The sequence below is a fragment of the Canis lupus genome, chromosome 8 (genome assembly GCF_048164855.1).
Source record: "Canis lupus baileyi chromosome 8, mCanLup2.hap1, whole genome shotgun sequence".
Taxonomy (NCBI): Eukaryota; Metazoa; Chordata; class Mammalia; order Carnivora; family Canidae; genus Canis; species Canis lupus.
Genome location: NC_132845.1, coordinates 45,036,553 through 45,062,371, shown reverse-complemented (window position 1 = coordinate 45,062,371; position 25,819 = coordinate 45,036,553). Strand labels below are relative to the sequence as shown.

Here is a 25,819-nt window from a genome sequence, read left to right as displayed (position 1 = left end):
GAGCCATGCTTGCCCCTACCTATTTTCCACACTGTATGTCCTGGCTTTTTAGTGAGCCATGAAATTATTTTAAGGATCATGACTATTTAAAAAAATAAATAGACCGTAGCGGATGACATCAGAGTATATCACATGTGCTCTGTGAAAGAGTGCTCTGCAGTGGCACACGTGTGCATGTGTGTGTGGACAGGGTGGACGTGAAGACATGTCCTGGTCCATGGGACAAGTACTGAGAGTCGTGCTTCTAGAAGTCTGACAGTCTTTACCCCGGCAGGAAAGGTTCTTGGGTCTCAGTGCTGGGCTGAATTGTGTGTGTGGGGAGGGTATAGTCAAGGCCGGAGGAGTGTGGAGATTCATCATTGAGGCTAAATATCCATCTCTGTCACTGTGCAAACCAGAGGTAGAGGTGAAAGGAAATCTAAAGAGCTACGTGGCTCCTCTGCAGCAGATGGGGAGTGAAGTGGAAGGCATTTGGTCAAATGGGCCATCTCGCATGCCTCTGGAGATTAGAGCAGCTGCTGTAACACCTAGATTTATGAACAACACCATTACCTCTGTCCCCAAAGCAGGTGGCTGCTGTGCCATCGAGCGGGGGCTGGTGCCTCCTCCTCTTTTCGTGATGAGTTGAGGCACTGCCTGCCAGAGTGAGTGCAAAGAGCATCTTGCTGTTCATTTGCATGTGTACACACACGCACACACACATGCACACACATTCTTGCAGTGCAAGGCACCAGAAGGAGGATCTCATTTGGACAATGTATGGCCACTTCCCCCAAATGCAGTGGTGGTTGCTTATTACATGGCAGCATGCCTAATTTAGGGGACACGATTTTCTTTTTTTCAAGATTTTATTTATTTATTCATGAGAGATCCTAAATAGGTCTGAACCTTGATTTCTTCATCTGTAAAATGGAGCCTCTGAGATTAGCTACCTGACAGGTTCATCGTGAGGATGAAATGATCTAGCAAGTGATCTAGCAAATCTGGCCCCACGCAAGTCCTCAAAAAGTGCTACTCATTATTATAATTACTTTATACTTCCAGAATTTCGTATTTCATGGAAAAAATGAAGCCCCTTTCTTTGGCCCACTCTGATAGTAAAAATAAAAAGTAATAATAATTTTTATGTTTGAGTGCTTACTCTGTTCCAGGTACTATTTTAATTACTTGAAAAAGTTTTAGCAGTTTTAGAACTTCCCATTGACCCTACAAAGGAAGTACTGGTATGTTTTCCACTGTAGAGACAGAAAATAAATGGAGGCAGTGTGAAGTGCCTTCTCTAAGATCCCACAGTTTATTAATGGTAGAATCTGACTTTTAACCTTTGAACCTAAGCTCACACTTGAACTTATTGCCCTGTGCTGACTCTAGATTTTAATTGTATGTCTGAGACTCAGACCTAGTACTCTTTTTTTCCCTTAAGGCTTTATTTATTTATTTGAGAGAGAGAACAAATGGGGTGAGGGGCAGAGGGAGAAGCAGACTCTCAACTGAGCAGTGAGCCTGATACAGGGCTCGATCCCAGGACCCAGGGATCATGACTTGAGCCAAAGGCAGATGCTTAACCAACTGAACCACCCAGGCACCTCAGTAGACCTAGAATTCTTGACTTTTAATCTGGTTGAGTTTCTCCAAACACTGAAGTTGTGAACAAACCATGTCAGTCAATGAGGAAAGACAAGCAGAGTATGGACATCCAACTTTTTTGAGGCATGAGAGCTGTACAAGACATGGGCATCCTCAGGAAGCTAATGGTTGGGAAGAATTTCAGCTCAAGAAATGTTCATGGAGCATGCCATTATGCCTAGAATATATTAGGGCTCCCCCATAAGTATTGTATGCATGGAGAATGAGTGAATGGCAAACATACAGTCATTGTAGGGGAGGAAAGATAATTTTCCCTCTACTCTTTTAGGTTCTTGGGTTAATCTAGACAGATTGACAGGAGAGAAACAAACAAGTTTAATAATATGGATCCTTTCTGTAGACATGAGACATACCCAGGAAAACCAAGTAACTCCCTGAAATGGCCTAAGCCACCAGCTTAAACACCACCTCCAGCTAACCACAGAAGAGAATTGTTGGGAGCTGGGGTGGAGAGGCCAGGTTGTCAGGAAAAGCATAGTAAACTAGGGTGAGATTCATGAAGATTGAAGTTGGTGCCTTCAAAAGTGATAAGAGTTTCTAGAGTTTTAGTCATATTCCTTTTCCAGGTGCTGAGAGGAAGATATCCCTATAAGTAGAGCTTTCCCTTCTCAGTATAAATGTCTCTTACGAAAGGGTTAACATCTGCTCTTCAGAGCTTCTCCTGTCTCTGCTGTTTCTTAAAAATAACCAGCCTAAGAGGATGCTTATGCCAAAGAGGCATATTTTGGGATGACATGTTCGGTTGCTCTTCATCATTTCCTGGGGGAGGTGATGGTAATTGTCAATGGGATTCAGAGAAGGGAGGGATTGGTGAGGAAAACAGGAAATTTCATCAGAAGGTAGATAAACAAACTGAGTTAAAGTAATATCTTAATTCCAGCTTAGTGTTTCCCGAGCATGGCCCATGTGCCAACCACAAGGCTAGTGTCTAGAATGGGGCCAGAAAAATCAATCCAACAAAAATCTCTTGCACACCCAGCCAGGCCCTGTGCTAGATACTGGGGGACAGATGGGAGCAAGGCAGACATTGTTTCCAAACTCCTAGAGCTCACAGGCCAGTAGCAGGTGTGATTAAATAAAAAAAAAAAAAAAAAAAAAAAAGGAAGCATAGAAATGAATGATTTTTCATCTGTCCTGTGCTAGGGCATGCGGCGTATGTTTAACTCCTGACACAAGACAGAATGGTGGCTGACTTCTCCTCCTTTTCTCTCTCTGTCTCTGTCCTGTCTCTCCATCTGTCTGTCTGTCTCTCTCCAGTTTCAGAGACCTCACGACTATTCCCCACCTTTCCGATTTGGCACGGTGCCTAATGGCAGTACGGAGAGAAACATTCGTAATAACTACCCCTACATGCATCAGTACATGACCAAATTCAATCAGAAGGGAGTGGAGGATGCCTTGGTCAGCTTGAAAACAGGGTAAGGATGATGGGATTTGTTTGGTTGTTTTTTTTTGGTTTTTTTTTGTTTTGTTTTGTTTTGTTTTGTTTTCCCCTCGCAGGCCTGCCAGCCCATAAACCTCACAGAAAATGACTCTCTGCATGCCTTGGTGCTTATCTGCCCTCACCACTGTATTTTCTGGAAAGCAGCTGTGGTTAAGATTGAACCCCAGTTGAGGGCTGCTTTTGTGAACCTGATGAGCATCATAGGCTTCCTTCTGAGCTGTGTTAAGGAAAAGCAAATCCAGGACACTTTGAAATGCAGAGAACCAGAGGGGTTTCTTAGACTGATAAAGAACTTGGCCCAACTCCATGGGATATGTTAGCCACAGAGAAAGATCTAAAGAGTTTGTTAGCTTATTTAAAGTTCTGCAAACAAAGCACTGTAGATTTTTATCTGATTTTAGGTAGGAGTTTTTGGGGTACAGCTTTGTGTGGAAGCCAGTAGCATACCATCGATGAAGGAGAAAGGAAATAGGGAGAGAAAAGCAATGTGAACTTGGCCTCTGTAATGCTGCTGCTAATGTTCCTGGTGGTACAGAGCGTGCACACTAGAAATAAGGAGCTGTCATGAAAAGACCTCACAGAGGCCAGTTTAGGATGTGAAGCTGGAGTGTGCTTCTCCTCCCCCTGCTGCTATTGTTTCCGACTTTGGGCAGATACCTCATTGTTCTCAGCCTCGTCTGTAAGATGGAAATCATAATGGGACCTTCAGAATGTCGGGGACATGCGAAGTGCATTTTGGGGAAGGTGCCATCAAAAACAATTCTGTTTTAAATGAAGGAGGGCAGTTTTGCTTATCTAGAAAATGAATTTCCATGGGCCATGTCAGTCATCAGGGATTTTTGAACTCGGAGACATGACTGTCATGGGTTAGCCTGTAGCTTCATCCACAGCCTCTCCCTCTCGGCTGTTCTGCAGGCCCACTGGGGCCCCTCCGTGGTGTCTGGGAGGGCAGATGGGCCCCGCCTAAACCCTCAGCCCCGTCTCTGCATGATTCCTGGGATCTCTGGCTGGTAGCATTTTGTCCCTTCTGTCTCTGTGGAATCTCTTTGGGACCTCAGCAGGGGTTTGAGAAGCAGAGAGAGAGAGAGCGCCAGTCACTTATCCCAGACTCATTCTGCTCATTCTGGCCCCGGGGTGATTTTTAAAAATGTTTTATTAAAGCATAATGGGGATACAGAGAAGAGACACATATGAAGTATAGTGCTTGATGACTGTAAAAACGGACCATCCAGGTCAATTCCCAAGATGTAGCCAGGCCCCAGAAACCCCAGCACACCCTTTTCCCAGTGGCCCGCCTCACTTCTAAAGCTGAGGATGCTTTTGGCCTGTTATTCTAACATGTAAATGAAATCACACCAGACATTTTTTCTGCCCATCTTCTAGCTTGCAGGTCTGTTTGTGACATCATTGCATGTCATTCTAGGTCATTCTAGGTCTTCCATTCTCATTGCTGCATGATGTTTCATGATGGGGTCACCCCTCTCTTCTAATCTTGGTAAACATCAGGGTAGTGTCCCTTTCGGGGCCATGGCGAGTAGGGCCTCTAGGCGTACTCTCACCACATCTCTGGTTGCATGAGTGAGCACGCCGCTCTCGGTATATACCTAAGACAGGAATTGCCAAGCTATAGGTTACATGTATGTTCGATTCTAACAGATACCAGAAAATTCTGATGACTTTCCAGCTGAGCCCCAGGTATGGGTTCTGTTTGTTTGTTTCTGCCATGGTCTTTTCATCAACACGTCCTATCACTTCGGACAGACCGTGAACGCAAACGTAGATGAAAATGGTTAGAAACAACCAGCGAAGCTTCGCTCGCCTCCTCTCTATCCATCTGTCACCCAGGGCACAAACTGCATTTTCTTTCTTTTTCCATTTTTTAAAAAACAATACGAACAAAACGGAGTAGAGGAATGGAAACAGTTCCTGGCCATAAATTGTACAAATTGCTTTTTGGAAGCCCTGTAATAATTATGACATCCATCCCAGCAAACTTGGGCAGATGGCGAGTGTACCCTATACTCAGTCTTCCATGTGGGGGACGTTTTGTGCTGTTACATTAAACTCAGAGCTAGAGGGGCTATGAGTCTTTTTTAAAGAAATAACTCTGCATGCCCATAAGGGTGAAGGCTTAACCATGATCATTCCAGAAGGTTCAGTTTTGGTGGAGTTGAGGTTGGGAAAACCACTCACTACAAGTTTAATGAGCAGCTTAGTTAATTATTTAAATTAGTTAAATTAAATTGTGAATAGAGAACACATTTACATAATACAAAATCAAAAAGTATTGTATAAAAAGCTAAACAGTGAAGAAACTTCCTCCCACACTGTTTCTCTTCTGCCGAATGCTCCCCACAGTGACCACATTTCCTGAGTGTCCTTGTGTCCCTCCAGATCAATCAATGTGTAATTAAAAGCCTTTTGCAGTTCCTTTTTTTTTTTTTTTGAAAACATTCATTATTTTTTCTTCTATGGGTCTATTGGTCTTTTTCTTATTAATTTATGTATTGGAGAAATAAGCCCTTTGTTGGTGGTGCAGTTACAAATGGTGTTCCCAGCTTTCTTATCTTTTGAGCTTCCAGATGGTTTTTTTTTTTTCATGCTGATTTTTATTATTATTATTTTTTTACAGTCAAATTTATCAATCTTTTTTTAAGGCTTCTGGATTGTGGGTCGTAATTTAAAAGTTCATCTCCACTCTGAAGGCAGAAAGTTACTTTCTTGGTGTTTTCTTCTATTCTGATTACATTTTTCATGTTTTGACTTCCTCTTGGTGTAGATAGCATGAGCTATGACTACAGCCCCTCAAGTGATCTCAAGTGAAAATGAGAAGCTAAATGCCACCATAGAATTGCTCTCAAGATCCACCCAACTCTGTGTGGGTCATCTCTGCTTCTATTCCTCCTCCTCCAAGACTTCTGTCCTTTACGTGTCTGCTTAACTTCTGATCTTTTCTGTCCCTCTCATATCTCATTTCCTTTTTAAATTTTTCATCATGAAATAAGTTATTTTAATTTATGATGTATAGTATGAAATAATTTTACAAGAGTAAATATCATGGGGATATAGTGTTGAAGGAATAATAATAACAAAACGAACTCATGTACCCACCACCTGGCTTTAAAAATGTAGTCATTCCCCTCCTTCACCAAAGCATCTCTGGAAGGTTCTATCCCTCTGGAAGATAGAGATGCCTTGTGTGCCCCTGAATTGTTAAACTTGAGGGCATTCCCTATATGGGGCTCTCAGCACCCTAAAATCCAGTGAGCTCTGACTTAGAAAACCAGAGCATAGTTCAGCTGTTGGGTCCTGCCTATGTGCACACAGGTCTGTGACATCTGCTGCTCAGTGAAGACGTGGGCATATACACCAGGGTCAATGGATGTGGAGGCTCCCTTATACAGCCTGGAAAAGCCTGGAACACAACAGAGGCCTTGGATTATGGTTAAGAGTTCCAGCTTGGTCTCAGCCTGGGTTCTGTCATTAGCCAGCCATGGCCTTGGGCTAATCATGTCATGTCTCAGAGTCTCCGTTTCCCATCTAAAAAGTTAAAACGCTGAATTCTTAGATCTCTGAAATGGTCCTGATACTCTCTTGTTTGGGTTGAACGCTTGAGTACTTAATTTAGAACTTTCCAAAAATACAAAATCTAGACAAGCCACGTATATAAATGCTGTCAGTTGTGCAGAAAGGATGTAGAATAAGTCTCCAAGGCTGGGGGGGTCTCTACGCGTGACCAGTGAACCAACTCTACCCGAGTCACATGGTTACGTGTTCAATGCAAGTTTCTGGGCCTGACGTAGGACCTTCTCTCATGGTGCTAGAGCCTGAGAGCCTGCATTTTAACAAGCACCAGGTGATCCTGACACATGCTGAATTTTGAGAAGTACTGTTCTGAAGGAGTAAGTTCCATAAACACGTTTTATTGAGACAACATAAGAAAAGTAGACCAATCAATATAACCATGTAGCTTATCTCTGGGATTCATAATGGCTCTAAAAGCATAGGTAGGGAGAAACTTGAAACTAAATTGAGTTTCATTGTTTATCAAAACTTAAGATAAATGGAGAGAAACCATTCCAGAGGTTATCAGGCGAATCAATGAGAAAACAAGATTTGACGTGCGAACGTCGATAGGAATAGGTCTGTTGTGACATGTGGGGCTCTCCAGAACCAAAGGCGGATAAGTGGTTTGTGATCGCAGGTTTCTAGAACAGGATTTCCCAGAGGGTGGCCTGAGTAATGAGTCAGTAGGGGTGCTAATAAAAAGGTAGATTCCTGAGCCCCACCAAGCCTGCAGAATCCAGATCTCCAGGGGCAGGCCCGGGGAACCTGCATGCTTCAGCAAGCTCCTCAGGTGATTCTGACGTGCACTAATCCAATTTTGAGAACATCTGCTCTAGAAGAGGGAGCTGAAACTGAAATGAGTGGAGGCAGATTTAGATTTACAAATGCTCCGTCATCAGAAGCTGACGTTCTCCAAGCAGTTTTGGCAAGTGGGCAGAACTGCAAGCAAAGCATTTATGCCAGATTTAAATGAAACAATCAACATCCCCAGGACTCCTAAGAGCCTAATATTTCAAGACATAGTGGGATGGTTTATGTTCATTTTAACTGATGGTCATGTACGGTTATTTGTACATAAGTTTATGAAAAGTCGTGATTTCCTTTAGAAGCATCCATCTTTAGCTCTTGGCCACCTGGTCCCCTATTTATCTGATTTCATTTCCAGCCCCATGATGTTGGCAAACAGGCTGGCATCTTTTGGCTTCCCTTATATTGAGTAGTTGGAGAGAAGAATTGGGAGGCAAGGTTGCATTTTGACTGACAAGCCTTTACTGCAAGGCTCGCATTGTGCCCAGTGATGTGTCTGTAAGAATAAAATCAGGGGAGTGGTCACAGCCTCTTGCATGCCTCAGAACTGCTTTTGTGATAAAGGGTGAGCACTGAACCCCTATTCTGGAGCACAGAGTCTCCAAGCCTGTGGGATCGAGGAATCCATGTTTTTATTAGCACTTCTGGTGACTCAGATACAGGTGGTCCATGGCTTTTGAGAGGTTTGTTGGTTGAATATGTGGAAATGGTGTTCTGTCTGGAGCGGACAGGACAGGGAAGAGGAAGGGCATTTCAGGAGGAGGGCATAGCAGGAGCGGAGGCCCAGAGGGACAGTTTGGGAATGTTCAATTGGAAGTGCCTTTGAGACAGCATCATCAAATAGCCATCTCATCCCTGCATTAATTGAAACCTAACAGTTTCCAAGATGCAGTCCCAGGTGCTTCATAGGCATAATGTCATTTAATCTTCATAGCACTTTTTTTTTTTAAGATTTATTTAAGAGAGAGCATGAGTGGGCAGGGCAGAGCAAGAGAAAATCTCAGGCAAGACTCCCTGGCAAGCGCAGAGCCCCACATGGGCCTCAATCTCAGACCCTGAGATCATGGCCTGAGTTGAGATCAAGAGTTGGATGCTTAACCAGCTGAGACATCCAGGCACCCCTCCTCCCAGCACTCTTACGAGCTAGATATCATTATCTCTCTCAAGAGTTGAAGAAGCTGAGCTTAACTAAGGCTATTTGACTAAGTAATTATATTGTTTGAATTATTAAGAATTATTATTGGGCTGGCCTCCCCACTTGGCAGTGCCAGCTTGGCAGTTGGGTGGAAGAGGTTAGAGCTCAGGGAAGAATTTAGAGACTCAAGTTATGTATTATATCTATATAAGTATATATACATATTTAATACTGCATATAACATACATCTATTTTATGCTATATATGTATCAACTGACTATCTATCTGAGAGTTGATGAGGTCACAGCATTCTCATTTCCATCCTCAAAAGAAATGGTCCAGAGACTTGGAGATTGCCGAGGCAAAGGTGGACTGGGGAGGCATAAGGATCCTCCCAGACAGTGAGCTGCTATGCAGAGTGTGTTCTTTTCAGGATGCTGTTTAAGTGGGTTTTATTTGCTATATTTTATCAGTCATGTAGAATGAAACTCAAAGGGTTCATTTTCAGCTACTGTGTTCAAGAGCACGCATAGACGTCAGGGTGAGGTGAACCGTTCTCCTAAGTCATCTTAGGGGATGACAGCATCATCTCCAGAGAAAATCAGATGGACAGTGACCTGGTTTCTGAGATCCACCCCCACACTGCAAATAAAGCTTAGAAGTAATTGCCACCACATCACAGCATTAGGAATTTTTTTGTTCTTAGTAAAAACTCAGGAAAGCACAGGCAGCTTTTTTTGTGCATGTGTGTATGTGGTTGCAATTAATTCTTGTTAAACTGGATTACAACGATCCTAGTGGATTTTCAGGGCCACCCCATAAAGCGTTAAAAAGGGGAACAAATGGGGGAAAGTTTAGAGTGAGGTCCCAATTCTGTAAACCCAGAGATGGAGCGAGCAGGACAGAGCGATATAAAGGAAGCAAGAATGAATTACACCAAAGTGTTATCAGAGATGCTGCTAGATGATTATATGGTCTCCTTTATATCCTTGTACATGTAACAAACGTTCTGCAACCAAAGTATCACTTGCAGTCATCAGGAAAGAAGTTTCTTCTGAACACAACACTTCATTTCCTCCTGGTGTCTGGTGTTCCTACAGTTTGTACACATCGGTGCGCGTGCAAATCCGTGCTGTGCATGCAAATCCATGCTTTGCTTTTCCCAGTTGAACCTGTACTGTTCTGTTGGACTGTTTTCACATTTAACCACTGGGAGATATTTCACTGAGCGAAAGGAATATTAATTAATTTACCTGGCATTGCTCTGCATTTTCATTCTCCTTCGGCTGGCGCTGGGGGCCCCTACAAGAAATAGCTATTTTAGAGAGCTGGCTGATATTATTATTGTAGACCAATTCGCTAAGAACACCATCCTCCACCATCTCTCAGACGTCTGCACCATGAACGGTGTTGCTCTAGTCCCCTGGAAGGCGTGCTTCTGTCTGGTGGACAGCACAATCCCTGTAACTCCTCGGAGTTTCCTTCTTGCTTCGGCTACGCTGTAATTCAGAGCTCAATTTATGATCTGCTGTTAGCAGCTGTGGAGAGCTTGTGACCTGAATATCTGCTTCCTGACTCGCCCAAGGCCTTAGCCACTGTCCTACCTCTGAATTCCCTTAACTCAATCAGATGGCTTTATCCGTTTGTTTAAACCTTATTCTGTTGCAATTGTAATAAACTACCTGAATTCTTCTGGGAACCAAGCAAGGCATTTCTAACAAACAGATAACATTTATTGGGAGCTTACCTACATGCCAGGTACTGTCCTGAATTTTTTGCCTGCATTATTCAAATCTCACAGCAACCCTGTGACACAGCCACTATCATGATTTCCTATTTACAGTGGAGGAAATAGGCAGAGAGAGAGAGAGAGTAAATAGCTTGTCTGGGTCACACTTGCTCCAGAGCCCAGGCTTTGAGCCACAATTCAAAATAATAAATATGAACATTCCCGTAACATTGCACAATTAGCCTGCTTCTAATTGCCCACTATTATACAAAACCAAACCAATTTTGTTCACATTTTAACTTTAAAATGTCTTTTGTTTCCTTTGACAATCTTAATGCTGCTTTGAAAGGGGGCAATATTTCTCTTTCCATTGAAATGGGGAGAAGAAATGTAGTCAAGGACAAAACAACCCCCCCCCCCAAAAGGATATATTTTTTATATTGGGATACACATGGTTCAGAGTTTCTCCTGGAGACCATGAAGAGAGGCAGGAGCTCCCTGGAAGATTCCATCTCCCAAGGGACTGCCTCCTCTTACTGCTTCCTGAACTCACATGGAGACTTCAAATATACGATCTCATTTCATCCTGCTTTGGACTCTGCCAAATAGGCCTTCTCTCCATTTTACAGAAGAGTAAACCAAGGCTCGGGGAGCAGAGAAAACTTGCCTAAGGGTTAAGTGAGTGTCAGAGCTGGCATTCAAACTCAACCCAACATCTCTTTCTACCCATGGATGCTAACTCTCTGCAGGTGAACAATCCTGGGAGAGTTGGATGCCTTTGTCATGAGGCAGGAAGGCTCGACTGTGGCGGTTCATGCTCTTGCCCAGGCGAGGGCTGATAAACTTCAGAGCTGGGATTCAAACTGGCTCTAGCACTTTTGCCCTTAACCACTATGCTGTACTACTTCTCACTGAAAAATAAATCCTTGTAAAAAATCAAAAATACAGAAAAATAAGTACCCTTTTGACTACATCCCAATCCCAAACCACCACCAACAACAACCCTTCCACACACAACCAGGTAGGCACTATTATCTGTTTGCTAGTACATGCCATTTCTCCTAGACCTTTGTTCTATGCATCCACATGTATTGACATGTCTACATATAATAATCAATTCATTCTGTGGGATGCTATCAAACTCTATGCAGTATATCACAATTGGATGTTTAATTAATATGTTTTGACACATCTTCTGTATCTGTAGGTGTCTTTTGTCTTCATTCTCTTCTGGGAAGAATTCCATGGTCTACACACATCAGGTCTGTTTAGCCATTTCCCTTTGGGGACTGTTGGTCACATGGCTGTGATGAGTCCTCTGCACACCTCTGCAACTCATTCTCTAGGAACGATTGTGAGAAGTAGAGTTTCTGACTCAAAGTATTTATATACCTTCTTGAAAAACATTAGTCTTCTGCAGATGATTGATTGGCTTATTTTATGAGTGGACACGTGGTACAGAACATGAACTTTGGAGGGAGAAATAAGTAGCTTCATATCCTGGCTGTGATAATGACCAGCTGTGTGACCATTGGCAAATAAATAACCTCTCTGATCTTTTACCCCAACTGTACAATCCTGTCCCCTGGAATTAAATGAATTGACTTTAGGGAAAGTGCTCAGCAGTGTATCTTGACACATACTAGCATTTTATCCAATGTTGATCCTTTTTCCATTCTTTCTTTCATTTTCATGGTATTTTTTGGTATTTGGGATTCCCCACCATTGAGTTCTGGTGTGTGACAAGTTCAACAGCATCATTATCACCACCAGCAGTATCGTGTGATGCTTTAAGCTGAGCCCCCTCTGCCGAGGTCCAGCTGTGGGGCCTTGGACAAGTTAATTAACCTCTTAGACTCCAGTTTTCCTATTTACAAAATGATGCTAATTTTGGCTCCTCTGCTTAGGAGAACGTTGCAGGGTTAAATGAGATAGACAAGGAAACAACGTAGCGTCTGGCCTCTGGTAAACATTCGAGAGAAGTCTGAACGAGGAACACATTTTAAAAAAAATTTTTTTTATTTATTTATGATAGTCACACAGAGAGAGAGAGAGAGGCAGAGACACAGGCAGAGGAAGAAGCAGGCTCCATGCACCGGGAGCCCGACGTGGGATTCGATCCCGGGTCTCCAGGATCGCGCCCCGGGCCAAAGGCAGGCACTAAACCACTGCGCCACCCAGGGATCCCAAGGAACACATTTCTGAACGTTCTTTATAATATGCTATGTGCCATGGAATTGGCAGTTAGCATGATCCCACCCCTTGAGGAGTGTAATCTAAGGAACTCTATATAAAAGATTTATATTCCAGAAGGAATCAATATTTTTCCAATGTCATGAGCGGTAGAGTGAAGAACAGCATATGCCTAGTGCTTTACAGCTCACCAAGCAAATTTACAGTCGTTACGTCATCCAACCAGCATATAGCCGTGTGGGAGAGACTGCTTTCCTTCTGGTCAGGTGGAGAACTCAAGGCTTAGAGAAAGACACTCACCCGACGTGCCACAGCCTTGTTCCTCTGACCCCACATCCCACATGAGATGGCCCTGCAGCAGTGTCCCAAAGGCACATGCTTGGGTGAGTCATGGACCCTATCACGAAGATCCCTGGGCCTCCATTTGCTTATCTGAAGTAGTAAAAGACTGCATTGTGTGGCCTACCAACTCCTTGGACACAGCTGGTTTGGGTCCAGGGTTAAACTTAACAGAAACAAAGCAGGGATTGGCTGTATTTTTTAAACTGTTTCTTACTTTAGAGGTTAGTAATCAATAGGTAAGGGGTACATCCCAGCTCCCTGTTTGCTCTCACATTCTCTCTCTTTCTCCATAAATCCATCTGCCCCTGATTTCTCCTTGTCTGTGTCTTTCTGTCTCCCCCTTCCTCATCTCTTTCTCTTTTTAAAATTTTACTTATTAGCGGTGTGGGGGTGAGCACCGAAGGAGAGGGAGAAACAGACTCCCTACTGAGCAGGGAGCCCAATGCAGGGCTCGATCCAAGGACCCTGAGATCATAACCTGAGCCAAAGGTAGACGCCTAACCGACTGTGCCGCCCAGGCGCCCTCCTCATCTCTTTTTCTGACTTCGTCTTTTCTCGTTCTTTCTCTGTCTTCCTGTTTTGCTCAGTGCCTCCTTCCCTCTGCTTCTCTCCCTCCCTCTCAGTCTCCATCCTTCTCTGCCTTTCTCTGTCTCACAAAACCTCTAAGAAAGTTCTCAGTGAAAAAATAAATATTAACCATGGGTCTTTTTAAAACCCTGCTCATAGTGACTATTACCAGCAGATGTGATCAATGCAAGTTAAACAGACAACAGTTAAAAGCACACAGGCTGAGACCTGTTACAGACTCAAAATATCCAGAGAGGACTTGAATCTTCCTCAGCAACTTTGAGTCTCTACACAATTTTGACCCAGGAGAATTAAACTCAGTGGAAATCGTAACCACGTAAGAAGCTCCAAATGGCAGCAGCTATAAGTTGGTAAAGCTGGTTGCGGTCCCAACACTGATTAGTGAATCAAATCCTTATAGAATTTTAAACACAAAGGAATTGATCCCAGTGAAAACGGTTTCCAGAAATGTAGGAAACAGTTTAGGCTGTGGGAGACATCAATTTAGGAATTAGATTAGCTTAATGGAGTTTGCTCTAAAAAACCCCCCAAAAAACAAACAAACAAAAATGCTTCCCTGGTGAAAATGCATCCATGTCCATATAACACTGATTTTACAGCTTGTGTTCACAGACTCAGAGTTCAAATGTGATTCCAGGACATTTTCCTAAAGCCAGTTCTAGGCCATCCTGTGCTGATGGCCAACATGGTCTCTGAGCACGCTGTCTCCTCCCCAAGCAGGCACGTCCAAAGGCTGTCATGCCTCAGTGGTCCTGTTTCTTGGGTGCAGAAACACCCTCCACCCCTCAACAGCCTGTGTCCAGGTGCTGGCTAAGGATTACACTGCCCTTGCTTCTGTGCACGGTGATGTTGTCACTGCCATGTCAGCGTCCTGAATTTGCACCTAAATCTCTACAACACTTTCACTTCCGTCTTCATCCACCCAACAGCCACCCCTGGAGAGAGATGCTATTTCCCCCTTTTACAGATGAGAAAACTGAACCTCAGAGAAGTCCCATGATGGGGCCTCCTCCACCAAGCGGGCAGAGAGGGGCCTGGGTGTGCGGACTGGCCCATATGGCTGGCTGATACCTTTCCCTTCTGTGCAAGGCTTTGATGGGACCTTAAAAAGTGCACTCAGTTATCATCAAAGAGATGTTTAATTTTCATGACACTTTAGACTCTAAAACACACACGCACCCGCACGCACGCACACACACGCCCGTGCACACTCCAGTTTCATTAATTCATCAGAACAAGTCAGTGTCTTGTTAAAGCCTTCTTGAATGTTAATGAATGAATAATTAACTTTAACTATATAATTAGCCTTAAATGTGCTGAGACCCCCAGAGAGCATCTGAAAACACGCATAAGGAGATGATGAGCTAAAACCGGAAACTTTTGATTAGGAAACGTCAAGCTGCCTGACGGTACAAGCTCCTTTCCCGAAAGGGGCCATGGCCTGCCTTGTGGAGGGGGCAGCGGATGCGCCCCCAGACCCTCTGGGGGCTGGGAGTGAACTTCCAGGCCATCACCGCAGGTCCAGCAGAGACCGGCTGAAGTAACAGGGTCACATCGACACCCCCCAGGAAGCCAGAGCAGCTCTTGAGAGCTGTCGAAAACACTGGCAGGAAACCACCAGCTGAAAGTCGTGTGGGACACGTGTGACTCCTTACGTTGCTTCTCCGCAAATTTGCAGACAGGAGATCTTATTTCCCCCTCTTGCTCTGAATTACTGTCATTTTTAATCATTTGCTTTCCTTGAGGATTGCCCATGGCAGGGAGAGAATGACACACCCTCGGCACCCCCACGAGGCCTGGCAGAGGGGACATCTTGCCACCAGCGCGGCATAGCACCAGAGGCCAGAGCAAGGCAGGGCAGGCCTTCGTTTCGAGCATCGATTCTGTTCCGGCCCTCAGGCTGAGGAGCCGAGGTGTCCTTTCATTTGTCACAAATGTTTGGAGAAGAGATGACCCCTTCTGTGCGGAGCGGAGGCAGAAAGATGGGCCTGGGTGGGTGCTTTGTCCCCATCACTGCTCTCACACCCACTCCCGGGAGCCTCGCTGGGCCCGTGGGAGCAGCTATTATTAAGCTGATGACAGTTGTGGGACATGGGCAGGAGCTGGGAAGGTGGAGACAGAGATGGTTTCCTCTTGCAAAGCAGGAGCAAGAAACACAGAGCGGAGCAGCATAACTGGCTTCCTTACCTGGGAGGCCAGCCTCCAGCTGACTGCTGGGAGCTCTGAGGCTTGCTCTCCTGCAGAGCCAGCCTTTAATCTGTGTTCCTCCAGACCGGGGGCTGCCAATTACCAGGCTGCAGCCTGATGCATCACCGTCTCCCATGACCTCAGCTCCAGTCCCCCAGATGCTTGTGGCCTAAATTGGGCTTTAGTTTCGGGTGGCTTTCCTCTTCCTTACCCTCTACCCTCACAAGGAGCTATGGCTTTCTAGGCCTAAATGTCTCCAGAAGGCAGGCGTAGGCTGTGCTGGGGGCAAGAGAAGGTTTCTGCGGGGGGTGACTCTGGCCCTTATGTGGCTGTGCACCTGCTGGGAAAGAGACAAATGAAGCTGAGCTACCCATCAAAGCTCTTTAAACCCGGCTGCTCAGCTCTCATCCTGGCTGCTGTTTCCATTACACCAGGCTTGACTTAGAGCTCTAACCACCGTCTGAATTTCATGAGCAATAGACAGAGTTGCCTTTGTTTATGCCACAAGTGTCATGGACATCGTGGTCACAGCAGTTATGTCTGCGGCCTCTAACATCAGACTGTGGAAGTCCAAATGCTGTGGTGACACCTGGAAGCTGGGTGGTGGCGTTGAGTCACCTGACCTCTTAGTGACTCAGTTTCGTTATCCGGCAGTGGGGATGGGCAGTAGCACATTCATCCTTATGCTGGTAGGAGTCAACGGGATGAGATAATGCGTGTAAAGTATCCAGGACTGGATCTGTCACAGAGGATGCGTAGAATGGTGTGGGAAACGCCATAAGCACTGCCATAAATTCCAAATTTGATTGAATGCACCCATATGTTTTGAGCATTTGTTTTGTGCCAGGCGTGGTGCACACTTACCTACCTTCTCTTTACTCCCAAAGCCCTCTGAGGGCAGAGATCGTCTGCCCTGCTTTACAGAGAGGAGACTGGGGCTCGGAAACACAGGCCCCTTGCTCCAAGACTTTGACCAACAGAGCGCACTCTTGAAGACATCAGCCAGTCTTAGTTTTTCCTTTTTAACAATGGGAACATTTTTCTTTCAATGGAGAAGAGAGCAAGTAGACCGTTTTGAGTCAGAGCGAGGAAGGAACCCAGAGCCTTGCTCTCCGAGCTTTCCCCTGCCCGCTTACAGCTCTGCTGTCCACTGGAGGAGCCACCAGCCATGCGTGACCATTTATGTCAGAATCGAAATTAATGCAATGAAATAAAATTAAAAAGTCAGTTCCCTGTTCGCACTAACCACATTTCAAGCGCATGATAGCTGTATTAGCGTAGATCTAGAGCATTTCTTTCAGCAAGCAAGCTGTACTAGACAGCGCTGTCATAGAGAGTTTGCAATACAGAACTTAGAAATAATACTGATGAGCTTCAGGCTGCTTCGTGGAGCCTCCTCCGCTCAGAGACAACATAGGAAAATAATAATAATAATAATTGTGTATCTTTCCACTGGACTCGCTTTTGTAAAGCACTGTGCAAACAAGCCCTGTCTATCAGAGGGGGCTGTGCAAGCCCCAGGATGTTTTTATTTTTTTTATTATTCTTTTAAAGATTTTATTCATGAGAGACACAGAGAGAGGAGCAGAGACACAGGCAGAGGGAGAAGCAGGTTCCCCCTGGGGAGGCAGGACTCGATCATAGGACCCTGGGATCATGACCTGAGCCAAAGGCAGATGCTCAACCATTGAGCCACCCAGGCGTCCCACCCCTGGATGTTTGTAAAATGCAGGCATCTCTGACCACTGCATTTAGACCCCAGCTCTCTAGAATCATTGATGACAGAGAGAAACCAACATCACGTACTCTGCAGCTCTCCTCATGTGCTATCCTCATTTTGGTTCCGATGTGGCCCCGAGACCACAGTCAGCCCATGAAAGGCAGGCCCACTGTGGCCACCAGCCCACCCCAGGCACGCCGCTGTGTAATTGCTTCGCTCACATCTTTTGTGACTGTCCTCCCTCTGACTTGCCAGCATCTTACTTTTGTAAACTTTGTCGCCTGAGAAAACTTCCTGTTTTCTTTCTGCTCATCTGGCTGTTTCTCAGCTAAAGAGTATTTTGTCATGAAATATGGTAATGATTTGCAGAAATCTGTGCCTGTCCATAAATACTGATTTAAGCTGCCGTTGGGTGACTTTTGTGTGGTTGCCAGGTGCAGTTTTAGAATTCCACCCCAGAAGTGCATCAGTGTGTGGTGGGTTAGCAGGACAGGGAAAGGTTTTACCACACGAATACAAACAGATGGCCTTAGTATTTGAATGCCTCTGTGCACAGGTATGTGTGTATTTGTTTATTTTTTAAGCAATGAAGAGAAGAAGGTGTGAAGGGCTCAGTAAAACCCGGGCTCCTGGCATCTCCATGGCAGCGTTGATATGTTTAGGTATTGACGTTGCAAACACCCCAGCTTCATCAAAAGGACAGATGCCATCCATGGCCTGAAGCCTTCAGGATACTCGTCATCTAGTGTCTCAGTGTTCTTGTCAATAGTCACAGCAGGTGACTATTGGCTTGAGGAATCAAAATGCCATGGCTAGATGAGTGTCTCAACAGGCCCAAAGTGACCACCTCATGTCACAGATGAGGAACCCGCAATCCAAAGGAAGGGACTCTCCTGAGGTCCTGTCACCATCCAAATCTAGAGTAGAAACCAGATCCCCTCCTAACTGCTCCTATCACACAGCTCCTGCCGTCACATACAAATTACTTTTAACTCCCCATTCCGTATTTCCAAAGCTCTCGATGTTGCTGGCTGTCCAGAAGGCTGTTTCCTCTCGGTTCGTCAGCTCTGGTTTACCATCACCATTAACAATGCTTCGTTTCCTTCCCCTTCCGCTTGGATGATCTGATCTCCTTTTAATACTCTCTAAGCATAACACCAAACCTCCAATCCTACAGCCTTGGGAGAAAGGCTTTAGAGTCTTTGTGTTGGTGAGATGAGCCTTGTAGTCTTGCCCTACCTCTCACCATCACAAAAACAGAAAAATTAAAATGAAGCATGCAGCCGCAAACATTCCAAATAGTTTTGTTCCCTTCGGGAGGCCTTCGGCAGCTGTCTCTGAAAGGATGCAACATTTTACCTCCTCTCCCTGCCATTTTTATTTTTCTTTGCTTCACTGTTTTATGTGCTCTTGGTAAAGAAAGAAAGAAAGGCAGTAGCGTTGAGAAAGTGTCAGGACTTTGAGTAATCTCCATTTTAGTTTTCCAACCTACTTTAGCTTATCCCCACCCCATCCCTACCTAGTTTTGAGCCATCCATCCCCATGCACAAGAGTGATCACTCCAGCCTTGGGAAATAACTCTAAAAATTGAGAACAAGTCCTCAGGTCCACTGGTAGTGACCTAGGTAATGAATAAGTCACAGCCATGCCATCTAGGGATGATTCAACACTTGCCTTTTGGGGGTGAGAACTGGGCTGGGTCATGCAAGACTTCTGAGGTGATAACATTCGATGTTTTAATCTGCATGGTGATTTCCAGGATGGACACACATGCAAAAATTTACCTCGCCACTTATTGCAGATGTGTTGCAGGTTAATAAAAATAAGCACATCAATGAAGGGGAAAAGGCTTTATGTTTATTGACATAGAGATACATTCACATGTGATTTGAAATAAGCTTTAGGGGTTGAAACAAGGACACACTGCGGCCCATGGGCTAATCTGTGTTTGTAAATAACCTTTTATGGAACAGAGCTGAATTCATTCATTTATGTATTATCTAGGGCTGCTTTTGTGCTGTGTATTCACTGCGTAGGTCTACCATAGCAAAGTGCCACAAACAGAGAGGCTTAAACAATGGGACTTTTCCATCTCATGGTTCTGGAAGGCTGGAAGTGTGAGATTAAGGTGTTAGCAGGGCTGTGCTTGCTCTGAAGGCACGAGGGTAGCATCTATTCCGGTCCTTCTCCCTGCTTCTGGTGGTTGCGTGGCTTGCAGGGGTCTTAACTCCAGTCTTCACATGGTGGTGGTCTCCCTGTTTGTGCGTTTGTGGTCTGATTTCCTTCTTTGTTTATGAGAACACCCCAGCATTTGGGGTGGGGGCCTACCCTTCCCCCATGTGATCTCATGTTAGCTAATCACATCTGCAATGACCTTTTCCCAAATAAGATCATATTCTGAGGTGCTGGGGGTTAGGTCTTCGACATACGGATTTGAGGGGTGGAGGGACCACAGCAACAGAGTTGAATAGTCGTGATACAGACTGTATGGCCCATAAACCTTAAACTATTTATCTAGTCTTTACAGAAAAAGTTTGCCAACTCCTATTCTAAAAGGGGTGTGCACATTTGCGCACATGCACGTGCACACACACACATAAGAAATTTGGAAGGCTATTCACCAATGGGTTAACAGAGGTTGCCTCTGAATTATGGAATTATCAGGCAATTTAAATGTCAATTGCATTTTTTATATTTTCTATATTATTTGAGTTTCTAAAAATTATCATGTAATATTTTTTGTAATGTAAATAGTAAATATGTGTCCCTTGGAAGTAAGACATCATTCCTATTTACTTATTCTGCTTTCCTGCACCCTACACCAAATCTCCTGAACCTTAATGGTTTATTTTGGTCTGATGCAAACCTTTCTAAATAGGCCGCTGTTCCCCACTGTTCGGAGTGCTAAGGCCAAACACTTAGCAAACCAGCAAACTCAACTGTTTACTCACTTGGGCATAAGGATTCTTCATGTCTTTATTTAGCTGCCTCTTGTAACTTGGAGAGAAAAGGTTCTGGCTTTTATCTCCTCATTAAAAATAGATCCTTTTATGATGAGGGGATGGAGTGGCCATGAGTCACCTTGTACAGTGTGAAAGGAAGTGTGTGATGCTGGATCAGGCCTTGGGAGCTGGGCCCCAAAATGGTACCTGGCCATGCCCATGACCCCCTGTTTTTCTTGTCATTGCAGGAAACTGGACGCTTTCATCTACGATGCAGCAGTCTTGAATTACAAGGCTGGGAGGGATGAAGGCTGCAAGCTGGTGACCATTGGGAGTGGGTACATCTTTGCCACCACTGGTTATGGGATTGCCCTCCAGAAGGGCTCCCCGTGGAAGAGGCAGATTGACCTGGCCCTGCTCCAGTTTGTGGGTGATGGTAAGACCTTGGGTGACCCCCTCTCAGGGGACTGGACACCCTTGCACTCTTTCTTGTTGCTGATTGGCTTTCCAATGGATTTTCGTATGATGAGTTTGCTCACTATTTATTGGGTGCCTCTCACACGATACCATGGCTTTTTAGGTTGCTTATAATGGAAACCAATTTTAGACAACAACATTTTCTAAAGAAATTTATTTTAAGGATGCAGAACTGTCTATCTCAGTGAATTTAGGAAAGAGTTGAGCAAATAGGTTTAGGAAAAAAAATAAAACAGGAACCAGAGCAATCCTGGAATATTAATAGCAGGAATTCATAAGTCTTGTACTGAGGTAGTGATTCTCAATGGGGGCAATTTTGCCCCCCAGGGGGCACTTGGCTATGTCTGGAGACATCTTTGTTTGTCATGATTGGGAGGCTGTTTGCTACTGGCATCAAGTGAGGAGAGGCCGGGGATGCTGGCAAACATCATACAATGCCCAGGACGGCCCCCTCATCTCAGCACACAAAATTGTCTGACCTCAAAGGTTAGTAGCTCTGGGGTAGAGGAACCATGATGTTACATGACTTGGCTCTGGCCCTAATCTCTGCTCTCTAGATTCTAAATATCAAATTTAAGAGGAAGGATTCCTGGTGCATTTTTGAATCGAAGACTTTTTCCTGGACCCATCAGGAGTGCTTAAGGGGTGGGGTTATGTTGTACTAACACAGAGGCTCCTGATATTATCCAGTGGAGGAGTGAAGGAGAAGCAATCTCTAGAAAAGGAACATGAGCAGAAATCCCTTGGGTTTCCACTAAAACCTACCTGCTTCTCATGCCAAAAGACAGTTTTTACCCCCATGGGTCTTACAGTCTAACGGGACCATGGCATTTAGGGAGCAGTATAGATACTTGGGTGGACCATGTCTCCAGCAGCATTGCCTTCAGTCTGCCCTCGTACTTCCCAGTTGCTGATCTCATTGCATGGAGTTCCATAACGTGGTTTTTAGGATACTGTCCTGGCTCAAAAGGCATGTTGGTTTCCTTTGGAATTCCCAACAGTGAGAAAGGTAAAGCAGAAATGGCAGGTTGATCCCGAGAACTTGAGTAAGTGTGAATGGGATACAAAAGCTCAAGCCCAGGGCAGAAGCTGCATGCAAAGGCAGCTGGAGGCCATGTTCAGAGATGGTTGCAGAGTCTGTCGTAGCTCTCCAGAGCTGGGAGAGGAGAATCCGGCAACCACTGTGGGTCAAACACAACACTGAAGTGCACTGACATTAGTGCACAGTGTGGTGTGAATTTGAACCAGGTACCTATCTCCTTGCAACTTCTCCTCTCTCTGCTCCCAGAATTAAGCCCTGGATTCTCCAAGTGCCATCAAAACATCTAAATGTGTTTTATATTTAACTCCCAAATAAGAACATCTGATCCTCCAAATTCCCTATGGGGCATTTGTACCTTCTTCTGATCATGAGCCATGTTCTCTATTGTGTAACAGTGATTTGTGGCTGTGTCGGTCAGCTCTGGCTGTGAAATCTGAGAGGCATACGCCACTATGCATTTATTTTGCTCAGGGGAGTGCAGGTTGAGTGGAGGAGCTCTGTCTCAGGCTGTGATGGCGTGATGGCTCTGTCCCCTGCTGTGCAGCCATGGATTAAAATGTGCGGTGTCTGCCCTGCATGTGTTTATTCTGGGTCTCAGGCCAAGAGAGTAAGAGTCGCCTGGGAGAAGGTCTTTTCTTGCTTATGTCACTGGCATAGAGGAGGATACCTAATCGTATATGTGCATTTCAAGGCTCTGCTTTGCCTTGTTCACATCTACGAACACACTTCCATGTAAAGCAAGTCAAATGGCCGACGCCAGAGTAAAGGGATCAGAGGTATACTCTGCCTTTTACAGGAGGAATTTGGAATTAAATGACAAGGGATGTGGACGCAGAGAAGGGTGGGGGTAACAATTGCGACCGTTTCCTCCACCTACCACACTGGTCGCCCAAGTCCCCCTAACAGAGTGAATATTCAACAAATGAGTCTTGTTTCCATCAGTAAATACCACAAAATCCTGAGCTTATCCTGACCCGATAACTGGTCAATGAAGGAATGAATGAACAAACACATGCACAGGTGAATGGTCAGTGTTGAAATATATTTCATTTGACAGGAAACTCTTAAATATGATGGATAGCTGTCAAATAAGTGAGTTCTAACTCTATTCCTACTGTTAACTCCTTGCTGTTACTCTGGCAGCATCTGCTATGGAACAGCAACATATTTAGGGAGTGGGATATGCCAGTTACCATATTGGATACATTACCTATGTTCTTCAATATTCATAATGACTTTATGAAATTTTTTGTTGCTTCTACACATTTTACAGAGGGGAAAACAGAAGTTCAGAGAGCTAGCTAGTAAGTGGTAGGGCTTCTACTTCAGGGGCCTTGCTCTGGAAGCAGGTCAATTATGTAAAACTGCTTCATTTAATTCCCTAGGATGTCTATTGAAGTTGGCTAATTAGGTGCTTGAGATTTATAGATCCTTTAGAAAGGAGTAATTTAGTGTATATCTGAACTAAATCTATTGTCCTACTGACAAATACTTCTATGAAGTGGGTAATCTTTCTTAGCCTCTGTTTACTCATCTGTGAATAAATACATGCAGAAATATTTCCCTAATAGGGTTGGTGTCAGGATGAAATGAGAGGATATATGTAAAGAACTTAGCTAAGCACAGCACCTGGAAATAGAAATGGTTCAATAAATGCTAGCTATTACTATCATTTCCATCATCATTATCATGACCATGACTATCATCATCATCACTATCACCACCATCACCATCATCACCACCACCACCACCATCATAATCACTACCATCATCACCATCACCACCACTATCACCATCACTATCACCATCATCATCACCACCACCATCACCATTACCACCACCACCACCCCGACCCCCACCCCCATCACCGTCACCTCTATCATCATCACCATCATCATTACCACTACCATCAGAACCAACACCACCACCATCATCATCATCATCATCATCATGGTCATCACCACCATCACCAACACTACCATCATTTTATCACCAGCATGATCATCATTCACCATTTTCCACCTCGTTCTCCTCCTCATTGTCCATCCACAACTTCAGTATTCAATATAGCTTATTTAGTGTTGTATTGGGTATTGGTGCTAAGAGTATCATGAAAACAACACTTATGATGCCAAACACAAAATGTCCTCTTTGTGGCAAATAAAAAATACAAAGTAAAGGCATCCAGATAGGCCAGAAGTGTGTTCCTTGTACTAGCAGAGCATCTAAATTCATTGCTTCCCTGGTCAGACTGTAGGGATTGGGAAACGTGTCTTCTCAGCTTCATCTTTAGAGACCATCTGGAAGCAAAGACATTGGAGAGAAAATGACATTGCTCCAGGGGGTGTCTTAAGATAATCTTCCCGGAAAGCCATGTCCAATTCTGAATGTCTCTCTAGGAGTAAATACATGAATTAACACAGCTGCATAAATATTTCACTTATCTTATGCAGCTTCAGCAGGATTAATTATGCTCTAAAATTAGACCTGTAAAGAGCACAGTGCTAAGCAGTACCTAATTATTATTCATCCTCTAGAATGGAGTGTTTATCTCTTGTTATAGAGTAGCTTCAGTGGACGATTACGAGTCTAATGAGTGTCAAAAGTATAAAAAATTTTCCTAATGAGCTGTGTAAATATAACCTTTGAGTGGAGTGTTTGGTTATTGGGAGAACCTCTTACATGAAGCCTGCCAGGCATTTCCCTAGGAAAAGGACTGTTGATTTCTCTAACACAGGATCCCAGTAAGACCTTACCTTCCTTGTCTAATTGTTGTATCCTTTCTGAGATAGTAGAGTGCACCATGGAGATCTTCAATTCTTAGTACTTTAGTAACAACACATGGGTACTTTTCAGCATTGATCACCAGTATCCAACATTTACTGAGAAACATACATTCCTAGACACTGATGTTCCAAGAAGAGGATATCATGGTCCTTTTCATCTCTCCTTCAAGGAACTTACAGTCATGTTGATTGGCAATATATAAACTTAAAATATCTCATCTCAAAATATGAACATATTTGATAATAATTCGTATATGTGAATTCATATATACGTATGTGTGTATATATTCTTATCTTGGATAAGTGAAAGAGGAATCAAGGAGAAATATGAGATACAGGGTTTTTTAATGGAAAGATGAAAAGGTAGAGTAAGTCATAAAGAAAAGTAAGATTTCAATGAAGAATAGAATGGGCCAGAGTTCATAGAGTGTCATTCATTACTTTATCCAGTGACCAGCAAATATCTATTGAGTATCTGGTATCTCCCTGGCACCTAACAGGTGACACTTGAGTGAGAACATAAAGAATGAGTCAGTCTGGGACCTAAAAAATGGCATTTCCAGCTTCAAAGATCAGGTTGAATGGGAGATCTGTTAGGTCCCATCAATCTTATGGATTCTGTAATTTTTTTTAAATGTGATCCTGGGATTTGAAGAGACAGAAGGAAGACATAGAGGTTAAAGTTCTTTTGGCATATAGAGGCCAACAAAAAGAAATTGAGGAGAACAAGGGTGTATAATAATATTATTCAGCAGCAAATGATGCTGAGGAAAAGGAAGGAGATAATTGTTTTTGAGCCCATACTCAGTGGCCCAGTGCAGTGCCAAGTGAGTCACAAATATTCTTACCAACGCTTCATACAGTATTCTCAGGTACATATTATTTCCATGTCACAGAGCAGGAAAATGAGGCTCCATTGGGTTAAATGAGCTACAGCACAACTTTTAAACTGTAATGTCAACAGGAATCACCTGGGGATCTTGTTAAAATGCAGATTCTGTTTCAGTCGGTCTGAGGATGGGGAGCCTGAGATTTGGCATTTCTAACAAGCTTCAGGTGATGCTGATGCTGCTGGTCTCTGGACAACACCCTGTATGGATTTTTGTAGTTCACGTAACTCCAGTTCTGATCGTCTTTCCATTAAACCATGCTCCAGGGAAAAAAATCTTGGTTGCTAGTGGCCAGATCACCTTAGCTATAAATAATACGCTCC

The 25,819-nt window shown here is 44.1% G+C and overlaps 1 protein-coding gene across 3 annotated transcripts in view; it reads left to right on the top strand.

The window, feature by feature from the left end:
* Window positions 1–25,819, top strand: part of GRIN2A (glutamate ionotropic receptor NMDA type subunit 2A) — a 546,601-nt gene that overhangs the window by 487,181 nt on the left and 33,601 nt on the right. For all 3 annotated transcript variants that reach the window (XR_012035468.1, XM_072835762.1, XM_072835761.1), the window contains exons 11-12: window positions 2,905–3,065; window positions 20,550–20,737. Coding sequence is in view for 2 of the 3 variants with exons in the window: in XM_072835762.1 (XP_072691863.1) it covers window positions 2,905–3,065; window positions 20,550–20,737 (349 nt within the window). In the remaining variant the exon portion in view is untranslated. The remainder of the gene's footprint in view (window positions 1–2,904; window positions 3,066–20,549; window positions 20,738–25,819) is intronic.